At 29.6% G+C, this 13,625-nt stretch overlaps 1 protein-coding gene across 3 annotated transcripts in view; it reads right to left on the reverse strand.

Moving 5' to 3' along the window:
• Positions 1–13,625, reverse strand: part of LOC113363178 (GTP-binding protein Rit2) — a 104,552-nt gene that overhangs the window by 37,796 nt on the left and 53,131 nt on the right. For 2 of the 3 annotated variants that reach the window (XM_026605658.1, XM_026605657.1), the window contains exons 3-5: positions 9,857–10,004; positions 8,055–8,257; positions 3,033–3,140 (exon numbers count right to left, since the gene is read on the reverse strand). In XM_026605658.1, coding sequence (XP_026461443.1) covers positions 3,033–3,140; positions 8,055–8,257; positions 9,857–9,996 — 451 coding nt within the window. In that variant the 5' untranslated portion in view covers positions 9,997–10,004. The remainder of the gene's footprint in view (positions 1–3,032; positions 3,141–8,054; positions 8,258–9,856; positions 10,005–13,625) is intronic. The other variant, XM_026605659.1, reaches the window with a different exon arrangement.

The raw sequence follows: 13,625 nt of genomic DNA on the forward strand, positions 1-13,625 counted from the left end.
CGATTCAGAATGACTTTGAAACATAAAATTATACAATCGGATTTTCTAGAAATATATTTCACATCAAGCACTCTCTTATTTAATATCTCTCATAATCGGTAAATAGACATTATATCATACCGATATTTCAATTGAATTGAATTGCATTGAATCATAAAACGATTCATCTCGGCGCAATAATATAAAGCAATGTTATGTCCGTTTCCACTTTTATTAATACGGTTCCGGTTTTATTATTTTATTTATCCGCCATTATTACCAAGGCGGAGATTTCTTCAACGTAATAATGAAACATATATTAAAAAATATTATACGTAATAAGAATATATATTAACTAGATGGAAGAGATGCTTATGTTTCCGCAAAAATTTCCGATTATCGAATGAGAGTTAAGTTGAGAAAAGGATTCGGTGTCATTTACTTTTGGCAAAAACAGATTATTTTCTCCAATTTTATTTTTGGAAATCTTCAATCATTTTTGCCAATTATAGTTAATTTTTGTCAACTGTAGTGCATTTTTATAAAAATTTGCATGAATTTGGTGATAGAGTTTATAGTTCATAACTACCAGCTTAAAGTAGTATAGGCCTACGAAAAGTGGTCAATTGTAAATTGCATTGATTAGTTTCTGGATGAAAAGCAAAATTTTCATTTTCGTAATAAACCGTTGAAAATTTTATCTAAATAACTAAAACTCAAATTAATAATTAACTATCAGTTAATTATTAATGAATAATTAACTATCAGTAGTATCTCTTTTTCGCCTATTTTTAGTTTATGAAATTGTTCATACAATTTAGTGAGCCATAACTAGAAATTGCAGGATGTTATTCAGTTTGCTCGTTAGTAGAGTCCTTTTTATCTTTTTTATGTTTCTGTCATATTGTAGGCATTTCTTGTTATCTAAAAAAATTTGGTAACTCTTTAAATTATTATTGATTGTATTTGTATCGAGAAGTACTTGCAACTTATTGCAAATTTTGAAGAATTTTTAAAATTAAGCTACTTGTCGTATGGCCATAATATTTTGGTTTGTTCTTTAGGTCTATGACGTCTATCAACATTTTTTTTTTTAATTTCAATAATTATTACAATTGTTAAATTATTAACATCAAGTAATATTGATAAATAATAACATAAATTTAAATAAATAAAAGTGCAAAGGATAAAATTTACATGAAAATAATATCCGTAAAATGATTTGATATAAAATATAAGCAAATAATAATAAAAATAAAATTAATAAATAATATAAATAAAATTTCTGAATAAAATAATGCTAGAAAAATAATAAAATACATATAACAAAATAACAATAATAGAAATAGCAATTATCTATCAACATAAAAAGATTAATCGAAAAAACATTTTTAACAGTTGATTATTCAGAAATCTTCGTCTAAAACTAGTCAGCACGATTTCCAAATAACATCTTTCGAATAGTTTTTAAATTTTTAAAGTCAATTCAGAATTTTAGGTTAAAACGTGCACAAAAAAATTTCGTTTTTCTACTAATTACAAAGAGACGGCTTTTAAATTTTTGAAATCGGTTTGCGGTCATTTTTGAGAAAACGTCGATGAAAGGAGTAATTTTAATAAAAGTCAAAAAAACGATGGTAATTTTTTCGAACTTTGATGAATATATAAAATAAACGACTTCTCGTAGGGCCGTAATATTTAGTATGATTTTCTAAATCTATGATAGATACTATGGTATCTACTATGGTATCTACAGTCAAAAAAAAATTTGATTTTGAATTTTGAATTTGTTTGGCACGATAGTCCTTATCGAGGTATATAGAACGTGTTTTAAATTTTTAAAATCGGTCTATCCGTTTTTGAGAAAAGCTCGACGAAAAGTAAAAAATCACAAACACATACTTTTATCATATTTGGTCTCATTTGATTCAGATTGGCTTGAAACTTAGTTTATTTAACATATATATTATCATTTTCCATCCTTTACCGTCTATTAATACAGCAGAAAATGATTCATTTTCCCATTTTCTCATTTTGTGTTTAACTGCTGTAGCAGCAGTCTGTAGTTATAAAACCGTTTTACGGCTGCAAATTAACTTTGAACCGTTCCAAATGGTTTCTGGTGAAACATCAACATCATCATCATCATTCCTTTAAATAACACCAACGACTGGTCCTTTGTTCCTTCGCAAAAGTTAGTTTATTTATTCGTTGAGTAAAGTATTATAGTATATGGCGATGTAGAGTTCCCAAGAAGAAGTCGGCCGCCCGGAATAACATTTCTTTACGCTTCACGGTACATGAAAACATCACACGGAATTGTCGAGGTGAATTTGGAAATGGAAACCTTTGAGGGAATTAAAATAGTATAATGGATGTGTGAGTGGTTGTAGGTACTATTTATAGGTAACAGGTCAGTTGTTTGTCAGTTGGAACTTTACGAAGGAGAGGTTTTTGTAGAGGCAGAAAATCCGTTTTGGTAATTTTATGTTTTCTCGGTGTTTCATTCTGAATTGTTTGAGATCAATTTTCAACTTCCCGAAGTTTATGTTTTCATCAAAAAATCCGATTCGCTAATTTTATGTTCTCGACGTTTCAAGCCATTCTGAATCGAATGAGACCAAATTTGGAAAAAGTATGTGTGTGTGTATGTGTGTGTGTGTGAACAGATTTTTTGCCGTAAATCAACGTTTTCTCGAAAAACGGCTGGACCGATTTCAAAAATTTAAAAACCACTCGATGTATCTTGATGAGGACTATTGTTTGTCAGTTTTGTGCGACGATCGGCCAAGCCGTTTCTTCATAAATCGTGCAAAAAGTGCAAAATTTTTCGTCTACGTTTTAGCCCGCAACTCGGAATCGATTTTAAAAATTCAAAAACCGTTCGAAAGATATTGGTTGGGAATCGTGCTGGTTAGTCTTTGGTAAAGATCGGCCGGGCCGTTTTCTTGTAATGAAGTGTTCAAAAAAAATTTTCGACGATTTTTATGATTTTTTTTTGACTGATACGATTTCGAAAAAATTGAAAATTTAAAAAAAAAATCGCCACTGACCTCCTTTGGTGATACTAAACGACCTCAGCCTATAATTGTCCTCATCTTCCTCTCCACCTCCACCAGCTCCTGGTACGTCCAGAAATGCTGCTGATTTTCTTTGGGTTGCTGAAAATTTTAAAAATACCAAATTTTACAACAACAATAATAAAAAATATTATATATATATATATATATATATTATATATATATATATATATATATATATATATACCCCAGTAGAAATGAATCGTGGCGCAATATTGCACTTCATATGGGCTCTATATGGTTTAGCAATATTGCTATAATATTATTCTATTAATATTTTCCCATTAAAATCCCATTCAAAACTAATATAAGCTCAATATTGAAAACCAATATAAGATTAATATAAATAAACAATATTTACCCTACATAAAAAACCAATTTAAGCTCAATATAAATAAACAATATTTACTCCAAATTCAAAATTATTATATAATCATTTAAACATTTAAAAATATTGTTTAATTTATATAGAAAAAAACAGTATTTAACTCATTGATAATAAAATTTTATTTGCTCTAAATCAATACACACATTTTTAAATAGTTTATGTATTGAATATTAATCATTTTATAAACAATTTACATATTATTTTATGATAAGTGGAGGTGGAGATATATATATATTAGGGTGGTCCTTAATATGGACAGTTTCGTATTTTATTGCTCCCAGGGGCTTAATAGCTTCCAAATTGATAAATAGAATTCTCTAAAAGTTTTAGCTCTTCATTAACTTTTAGATAGTGCAATACAATCAAAGCTTCGTATGAAGATAGTATGGAAAAAATTTCGAAAATTTTAAAAATGTTTTTTAGGTATAACTTAGCGACAAATGAATTAAAAGTAACGATTCGTGTCATCTTTTAATGAAAATTCGACGCTCTGCAAAGCAGGTTTTTTTTATAATTTATTTTGTAGAGCGTCGAATTTTGAATAAAAATCAATTATTTGTTCGCTAAATTGTATAAAAAAAACATTTTTATAATTTTTGAAAATTTTTCCATGCTATTTCCATACAAAACTTTTAATGAATTGCTAATAATTCCTATCTAAAAGACAATATCAAGAGCTAAAACTTATAGTGGATTTTTTTTTATCAATTTAAAACCATTTGAGTCATTGCAAGCAAGGAAATTCAAGAATGTCCATATTAAGGACCACCCTAATTTATATATATATATATATATATATATATATATATACATATATATATACATAAATATATATGTGTGTGTATTAGTATGTGTATCTGTGTGTTTACAAAACCGCATCCTTTATTATCCTCTGCACATAAATATGCATCCTCCGACCGTATTCTGCATTTTCATTTAATTCCTTTTACATTCTACCACCATCCCTTCTATTCATTATTCAAATGAATGTAAATAAAAATACTAGAGCATACAATAATTACATGAAATGCATTTTTTTATTTCTCATCTGCGTTGCGCATGATGCACCAAACGAGCAACAAAAAAGTTTTCGTAAAATAATATAAATATCAAGTGTGTGTGTGTGACAATACGAGTCGGCAATCATTTTTCTAGAGTTCTAAATAAATTTATTAAATTGGTGACCCAATTCGATCAAATCAAGCAATAGCAAGAATACATTGAAAAATTGGACTTTCTCAACTTATAATCGAATTAAATTTGACAACTAGCTGTAAGTGGAATTCTGTCTTAAGGCAATTAAGGCATCGTGCCTTAAGGCAAATTGCTGGAGCTTCCCGTACCAAAAATTATTATTTTTTTTAAAAAGGATTAACATTTTTGAAAAAAAATTACTTTGAAAAAATAAGATTTTTGAGAAACTATAAATTGGACAAAAAATTACTTTTTTTGGAAAAAATTTTTTTAAAAAAAAATAATTTTTTTTTAAATTTTTTTTATTTTTGAAAAAAAAAAATTTTTCTTTATTTTGACATATTGTGGAAGATCAGAACTTTCTTTTCAAAGCAATCGTACTGCTTTAACAGCATAGGGACAAAATATAAAGCGCGTAAGCGCCGCGTAGCTGTCTAACGCATAAGCATTGGTACGGAACCCATAGGAATGTTAACAAAATGTATACTTATTGTTAAAATCTCTATAAAATGTCTGATAATTTGATGTGCATATGTCTAATGATCATTTTTGACCGCCAAATGGCTCATTTTTTTACTTTTTCCTCCATATCTCCGAAACCGCTAGACCTACCTTTATGAAAATTTTCCTTCATCTTGTCAATACAAGTAAAATGTTTTTTGAATTATTCAAATCGGACGCTCCGTTCTCTTAAAAACTGAGTTACAGTTTTCGGCACTTTTTGCCTCGTATCTTCGGAACGGCTAGACCTGCCTTCACCAAAAACTAATCAGCACGTCTCCTTATCAATACGAATCGAATGTTTTTTGAATTATTCAAATCGGTTGATCCGTGTTCCCGAAATCGTCGACGAAAATTTGTATCCGCACATACATACACACACGTACATACATACACACACACCCACACACACACACACACACATACATCCATTTTTTCTAAGGTATGCCAAAATGTTCAGAAACCTCTGAAACGTAAAGATATATAAAAATTTTCATTTTTGATTTTTTTGCGATTACTATAACTTGCCCTACGGGAAGTTAATAATAAAAATAAAATGATAAGTGTCAATATCTAGATTTTCTGAAAATTTTGATAAGTATATATAATTATAGTTTTAGTCAACCCTTTGCACTCTTGACTTTTATTGGCTGTATGTACTTTTTTGCAAACTTACAAAAAATATACTTAAAAAAATTTAGAAAACAAATTAATCAAAAACTTCATAAATTTTCACTCGACTTACTAGAGAGTCTTCAATCGAGCGCAAAGGATTAAATTCATATGTCAATTATCCTTTCGATATGTCTTCTACTTCATTTCTCATAAGGATTATGTGAGGACTATAAAAATATATCAGACGTAGGGTTTCCGGAGGGAATGTCCGGTATTTTAACGACAATAAAAATAGCTGCAGTTTACGACTACAGCAAAAGCTTATAGTTGTGGAAAATTAAACGAACGGACGGCCCGTCCGTCTATTGAGATAAACGAGAAATATTGTGTAGGACGAGAAAATATATCAAAGGATAAAAGGTCCTTCGGGACCGCTTGTTTAAAATGAAATATTTGATGTAGTGGAGAGATAAAAAAATCTTGTTTCTTAAAAAAATCTGCTTGATTTGACCAAATGGGTGTAGTAAATTGAGATTTTGAATACTGCCTATAACCCAAGTTGGATATAAATGCACATGGTGAGCGAATAAAATTTAAAATCGGTTCAGTAGTTTGGGAATACATTGCGGAGAAACATCATAACACGCAATTTATAAATATACTAGCTGACCCGGCAAACGTTGTTTTGTTATGTAAGGTATATTCTAACAATTTCTAGAGAATCAATAATATTTATACTTTTAGTGTATAGGGATGTGTTTTTTGAATGTTATACACAATGAGGTATTATAAAAATAACAAACCCCATTAGTTTATTTATTTTTTGTCAATACAATCAACTGGAAGTTTTATACACTTTCTATAGAAAACATGGTATAATCCAATCCAAGTCTTTTTTGATCTTTCGACTTATTGATTACGTTTCACGCTTTTTAGATTCTTTTTGGATTCTGGATTTTGTGTTTAATTGTAAATAATACTACTGAGCTCATACAAAATTTTCAAATTTCTGCGAGGAGAGATAGAAAATGAATTAAGTATTTCTTCTTTGACCTGCTTTTTAAAAAGTTTCAAGTAACATTCGATGAATTAAAGTAAATTTAATAAAAAGTATATATGTAGAGCAAGGCAAGGCACAAAGGTCCAATTTGAGTTTGAGCAAATATAAATTTTATTGCAAAAATCAAACCAATTATATCACAACAAATAACACATATCAAACAAACAATTATCTGACTACGTTCATTAATTTGCCTTCAACTTCATCATTATAGAAATGTGCTTTTTTGATTTCTTTTAAAAAAAATTTATCTAGACCTTTTTAACCTATAGACAGGGTAACTTGAAACGCACAGGTGGCAAAAAGGTTTGAAGCCTTATTATAATTTTAAAGGTATATTACAAAATAATTACATTTTTAACTAATGCTAAAAAACTAGCAACGAAAGAAAATACTTTTTGTTATAGATTTTCAAAGATCGTTCATCTTCCCCATTTCAAAAATTACCGTTTTCAAATCAAGGTTATAGTTGGTTATACATCTTTATTCCTCTACTTTCAAATATTGTTGTCAAACAATGATTAACTTTACTGATTTTTGACAAATCGGTGGTGGACCTTTTTAATCCTGTACCTTCATATATTACTATCTATTTTTCGATAAATTCTGGGAAATTATAACAGGGAAAATGTTATTCGACAAAATGTCCATTAGATCGATACGAAATTTAGGTTTTGAATTTTGGTAACATAAATAAGTTTATAAATACTAATAAATATATAATTATACAAATGAGATCTTTCAGAGCACCGTATTTGAGAAAAATATGCCAAAAGGTGCATTTTCATATTAACATTTCAAAAAAGTTGATATTTTTGAATATCAAGTAACACTTGCGACGTTGTTGTATATAAGTAAAACTACGAACATAACTGCTTACTACAATTTAATCTTAATTAAATAATATTCACGTAAAACATCCTATTAAACGTAATTGAATATCATCTGTCAACAATGTTGACGTTGACGTTTGACGTATTAGCCACCGTCCATTGTTTTATTCAAATTTCGCTTCTACAAAAATCGAATTAAAACTCAAATTAAAAATGTAAAGTTTCTACGCGATTTTGAAATAATATCTCACCTTTCCGACAACCTACTGATTAGCACGAATTTTTCAAGACTAAGACTGGCCAAATCGGTTTAGCCGTTTTCGAGTTTTACCGAATCATTTGATCGAGAGCTCCATTTTTATATATAAGAAAGAGTACACAGTGGTTATTTATTATTCCCTTACCTGGGTATCCATAACCGTGCTGGACCCTTCTAGTAGAGCCCCTTCGTCTTTGAGGAGGAGTCTCGGTTTCTGTGAGCCTCGGCTCGCTGCTATAGAGGTTCCTCTGAAGGGGCTCCTGCAATTGATGTGAGGATTGCTGTTTTCGCCTTACTGAACGGGGTCCCGTCATTCGGGCACTTTGGGTGCGAGTTGCGGGCCTGCGCCTGAAAAAAAGAAATAGATATAAATAAAATAACGGGAAGTACTGCCATAGGGCAGGTTCGATTGTAACTCGATTAAGGGAAGAATAGCGTGACTGATTTCCCATCGCAGTGCTAGAAAATGGGCTACTTTCAATTCGAAACATATTTTTGATTTATATAAGTGAAAATAGACATCGCTATTGCACGATGTTAGGTTGGGTTCAAACCTTCAAACATACGACCCCGTCCACACAAGGCGGTGCGTTTAACCATAATGCCATCAAACATTTATGTATGTAGAATCTACTGCATCGCATATGTATTTATTAACGTCCGGGTAGTTATAGTAATGGGCCGAAAATCGAAAATGAAAATTTTTGCATTTCTCGACGTTTTCAAGGTTTCTGAACATTTTTAAGGCATACCTCTGAAAATATGAATGTGTGTGTATGTGTGTGTGTGTATGGATACAATTATCCAGTCACGTTTTCGGGCGCTCGGATCAACCGATTTGAATGGCCTAAAAAACATTCGATCCCTATTGATAGGAAGATGTGCTGATTAGTTTTTGGCAAAGGCAGGTCCAGCCGTTACGGAGATACGGAGCAAAGAGTGCAGCAAATACAAATTGAGTTTTTGAGAAACGGAGTATCAAATTTGAATTATCTAAAAAACATCCAATTTGTAATGATTGGGAGAAGAGGTGATTAGTTTTTGGCAAAGACAGGTCTTGCCATTTCGAAGATACAGAGCTAAATGTGCAAAAAATGGCAGTTTTTGAGTGAACTGCTTGTATTGATAAAACAATTGCTTTTGAGAATAAAAAATTATTACATCTTTTTTTATTTTCCATAAAATATTTTTGTAATTTTGGATTAAAAAAATTCAAAAAATTACCCAGGCTAAGCACAGTCTAAGCGCCACTCTGGGGCAAATGTTTACCCAAGTGCGTTTAGACTGTTTACGTACGGAGCACTTTTCCAATTTTGTGAAAACTATTGAAAGATGTGAAAATGCCGCCAAGCTAGGCACAGTATAAGTGAAAATGTCGCACAGAATTATTTGCAAATGCAAAATAATTTTCAATTTTGTGTAAATTGAGGCAACTATTTTTTTTTTTGAAATTAAATTCGAAATGAAATGACGATTGTTAATGTTCTGGAGATAAATTGATTTATGATTTACATTTGATTTGCTCAGATATAACAGGATGGCAAAAATAATGAAACAATTACCGTATTATTTGTAATAATATATTTGAAAACGTTTAAAATTTCTCGAATATTTCATTACGGTACGGGAAGTTCCAGGAATTTGCCTTAAGGCACAATGCCATACACCACTAGTTTATTTATTAGATTTTATTGGAAAGACGTGTGTTATTAAGCAACACGCTTACAGAACACATGAGCACTTTAAAAGTACAATATAGATTTTTTTAACCCGATTGTACTGCATTTTGAAGAAAATTTATACAAAAAGCGAATTTGCAAAGGAACTTATTTAAGCATTAATAACAATAGAACTATAAACAAACGCAATGTGTGATGCAAACATCTGTTTTTTTAGATATTAATGTGTCCAAAAAAATTTATTTTAAATTTTTTTTCAATCAAGTACCTTCTGTTAGGTGTGCTGGAACCTTCGGGTGTGTTCGAACCCGAAGGCGCTGTAAGAACCGCCTCCATAGAGGAGCCTGGAGCACATATCGACATACTCCGGCTCTGCTTATAGGCAGGATTTGAATCTGTTCCTGACATTTTGAATCCTGGAACAAAAAATAAAAAGAATATAATTAGAAGAATAGAATATACTCTGAAATATACTATACTATAACCTGTAAGAATATTGTGGTATAGTAATTTTTATTATCGTGGTTTCCTCATCAAGAGCCTTATATTTCTTTGCTAGTTTTTAGAGTTCTTTACATACAGAACCATAACCTAAATGTAACATTTTAGCTATTTTTTCCAAACATTTAAACTTAAGGTCACTGTTTAGTAGAATCCATTTTTGTTTTTTTTTTAGTTAGTAGAGTTCTTTTTCGAGAGTATATTTCTATTCCATTTTATGATTGTGATGATATACAACTCATTCCCTATCCATCCAATTCGAAATTGTGTCTGAATAATTAAAATCATATCCCCTTGTTTCATTTTCAACTTGTCGATCCGTGCGATTCGCAAAACAAATAACTTTTAATTGTATTATTAAAGAAAATAGACGGGGCGCCAGCGACATAGTGTTTGACTTTGATGAAGAGAAAATGATTGAATTGTGAAAATTAGATATAATCATTTGATATAACTCCGTTTTGAAAAGATGAAATAAAATTGATCGAAAGCGTTTTTCCCAAGTTAAAAAAATTCCATGAAAGTTGTTGCTATAGCATAAGAATTATTTTTAAATTAGGTTGTTATAATTTTAATAGTGAATTCGTAGAGAAGAAAGTAAACTTAGTGATGTGAAAATTAATGTAGATACTTCAAAACATTTTCAGAAAATTTACTAAAAATTTTAGACTATTTACAACCTTTTCATATAATTTACAACATTTTCAGACAATGATTTCAGACAGAACTAAAAAATTCAGACAATCTACAGTAAATTCAGGCAATCTACAACGTTTTCAGACAATCTAGACCATTTTCAGGCAAGCCATAAAAGTTATTCTTCAATAGTTTTGTTCCAGATAAATTTTGCACAAAATCTGGTAACAATCCATTATCAAAAATAAATTGATCCAAACCGCTGTTGCCAAATCCCAAACTTGACACTATAAAAATGTTGCCATATTATCAAAATTATAAAATTGCTTTCGCAATTAAGTATGAATTATTTAAATTATTGTATAAAATTATTTCGTTGAAAATAAATAACGCTGTTGTCAAATTCCATTGACTATTAAATCTCTAATGTAAAGTATTATTTATAAATAATAAAAGATTTATTTATGACCAACTATTTTAGTGAACAATTTGGCAACAGCGCATTTGAATATAAATGATTATTTATCTAATTATATAAAAACAAAAATAAATAATTTCATTTATTAATTAAGATTTCTAAAATCTGTCTACAGTGAAAAATCTCAAGTTAAAGGCTTTTAATGAAAGTTGTAGTTATCAAAAATATTTTAAAGAATTATTTTGATAAAAACAAAAAGCGTTATTGTCAGATTTTAGAAAACATTAAATCATAAAGAGTATTTATTTGAACCCAATGATTTTAGTGAACGGATTGGCAACAACGCATTACCGAGTATATTTCTAGCAATTTTATATAAAATTTTCGTATTCCGTAAATATCTACTATACAAAATTTTCAAAAAAATCTATAAAAATCTATTATTATTAATCTAATTTTATTTCAATATTTCTATCCCTTCGTGGGTCGTCAGCTCTCCGTCTATTTTCGGGATTAATGTTATTTGGAATTTGATTGCATCCGTTGGGAATCAAATCGGAATTCACGACTCGGGCGAAAGATATTTGCATGTTTGATTAAATATTATCGCTTTTGTATCAGAACGCCTTTTTCGGAAAACAATTATTATTATTAAATCAACTAGTGGTGTACGATATAAAAAAATAATACACTTCATATAAATCGAAGAAAATAGACACTTATATATAAATCTATACTAACTCGGTGAAGAAATGGGAAATCATAAGAGAATGATCTGGGGAAAAGTGAAAGTTTATAAGTTAGTTTGCAAAATTTTTGCATCGGGGTGTATAAAACAGTTTGTATAGAATTGTTGTAAATTTTATCTAGTTTCTGCTAAGCTAATTTGAAAATAGTCCACAAAAAAAATTTTCGACCAATTTAAAGAATTGTCAAAAAATATCCCTAATATTGTCCGGCAAATTGGTACAATATACATAGGTAACTTCTAATTCATTCTATTTAAACACTTTCTATCGAGATATATGAATTTGTTTATATAGAATTGTAGTGTATTTTTTATAGTTTCTACTAAGCTTATTAAAAAAGGGTGCACAAAACAAAAATTTCGAGTAATTTGAAGACTTGGTGAAGAATGTCCCTTAAATCACCCAGCAAATTCGTATAATATACATTGGAGACTTCAAATTAATTTTATTCAAAAACTTTCTATCGGGGTATATAAATTTGTTTGTATAGAATTGTAGTATATTTTATTTAGTTTTTGCTGTGCTCACTAGAAAAGAGTCCCCAGAACAAAATTTTTGAGTAATTTAAAGAAATGTCAAAAAATGTCCCTAATATTGCCCAGCAAAGTACAAAATACATTGGCGACTTTAAGGGAGTTAAAGACAAACACGACATATAAAAGTTCAAATTAGTTTTATTTAAAATTTTCGTTAAAAAAATATATAAGATACTTTACCAATAATTTTAGTAAATGTTATATAGTTTCTGCTAAGATAACTAAAAAAAAGCACCCGGAACGAACGTTTCAAGTTTTTTAAGCAAATGTAGAAAAGTGTGCCAAATCCATATATAGCAAATTAATACAATATATAAAAGCGAGTTCAAACTTATCTTTTCCAAATTTGATATCAAAAACAATTTATACTGAAATATAGTATATTTTATCTAGTTTCTGCTAAGCTAATGAGAAAAGTAAATATTAAATTTACTTAAACACTATAAATACAAAATAAAATAAAATTAAATAAAAAAATAAAATTTTGAAATATGAAAACTGTTTTTCATATTCTCTCATACCAGGCACCTCTTTCTGACTGAGATATGAAAATAATGTATATATATAAATAAATAAATTTAATTAAAAAAAAAGTCCCCAAAACTGGATACTTATATTTCAGTAAGATAGCAGATCAACCTGATCTAAAATTAAATCTCCAAATCAAATATTTTTATCCTTGACCAGCGTTTTCAATTCCACCAAAAGTCTTCTTACTTTGTATACAAATCTATAAATAATTTCTCGTAAACTGTTAAAAGCATAAAAGTGGCCCCCGTGTTTAGCTATTATAGCTGGCCAGAAGGCACTAAAACTAAAACTGGCTATAAGTAGAAAGGATAAAATTATAATCAGAAAAGAGAAAAACCAGGAGAAATATAAAAATTCTCTTAAGTCTGCATCATTCTCCTCTAGTAAATTAGACATTAGTACAGAGTAGAAATTATCCTTCATTTTTAACTTCCCGCATTTTTTCGTCCACGTTTACGGGCGCACGGATCAACCGATTTGAATGGTTTAAACAAATTCGATTCCTATTAACAGGGAGATGTGCTGGTCAGTTTTTGGCAAAGGCAGGTCCAGCCGTTACGTAGATATGGAGCAAAGAGTGCAGAAAATAGAAATCGAGTTTTTGAGAGAACGGATCATCCGATTTGTATGATTCAAAAAACATTCAGTTCGTAATGACGGGGAAAA

Source organism: Ctenocephalides felis, unplaced genomic scaffold, assembly GCF_003426905.1.
Source record: "Ctenocephalides felis isolate EL2017-DRISC unplaced genomic scaffold, ASM342690v1 CF-g0.4_SCAFFOLD_00845, whole genome shotgun sequence".
Lineage (NCBI taxonomy): Eukaryota > Metazoa > Arthropoda > Insecta > Siphonaptera > Pulicidae > Ctenocephalides > Ctenocephalides felis.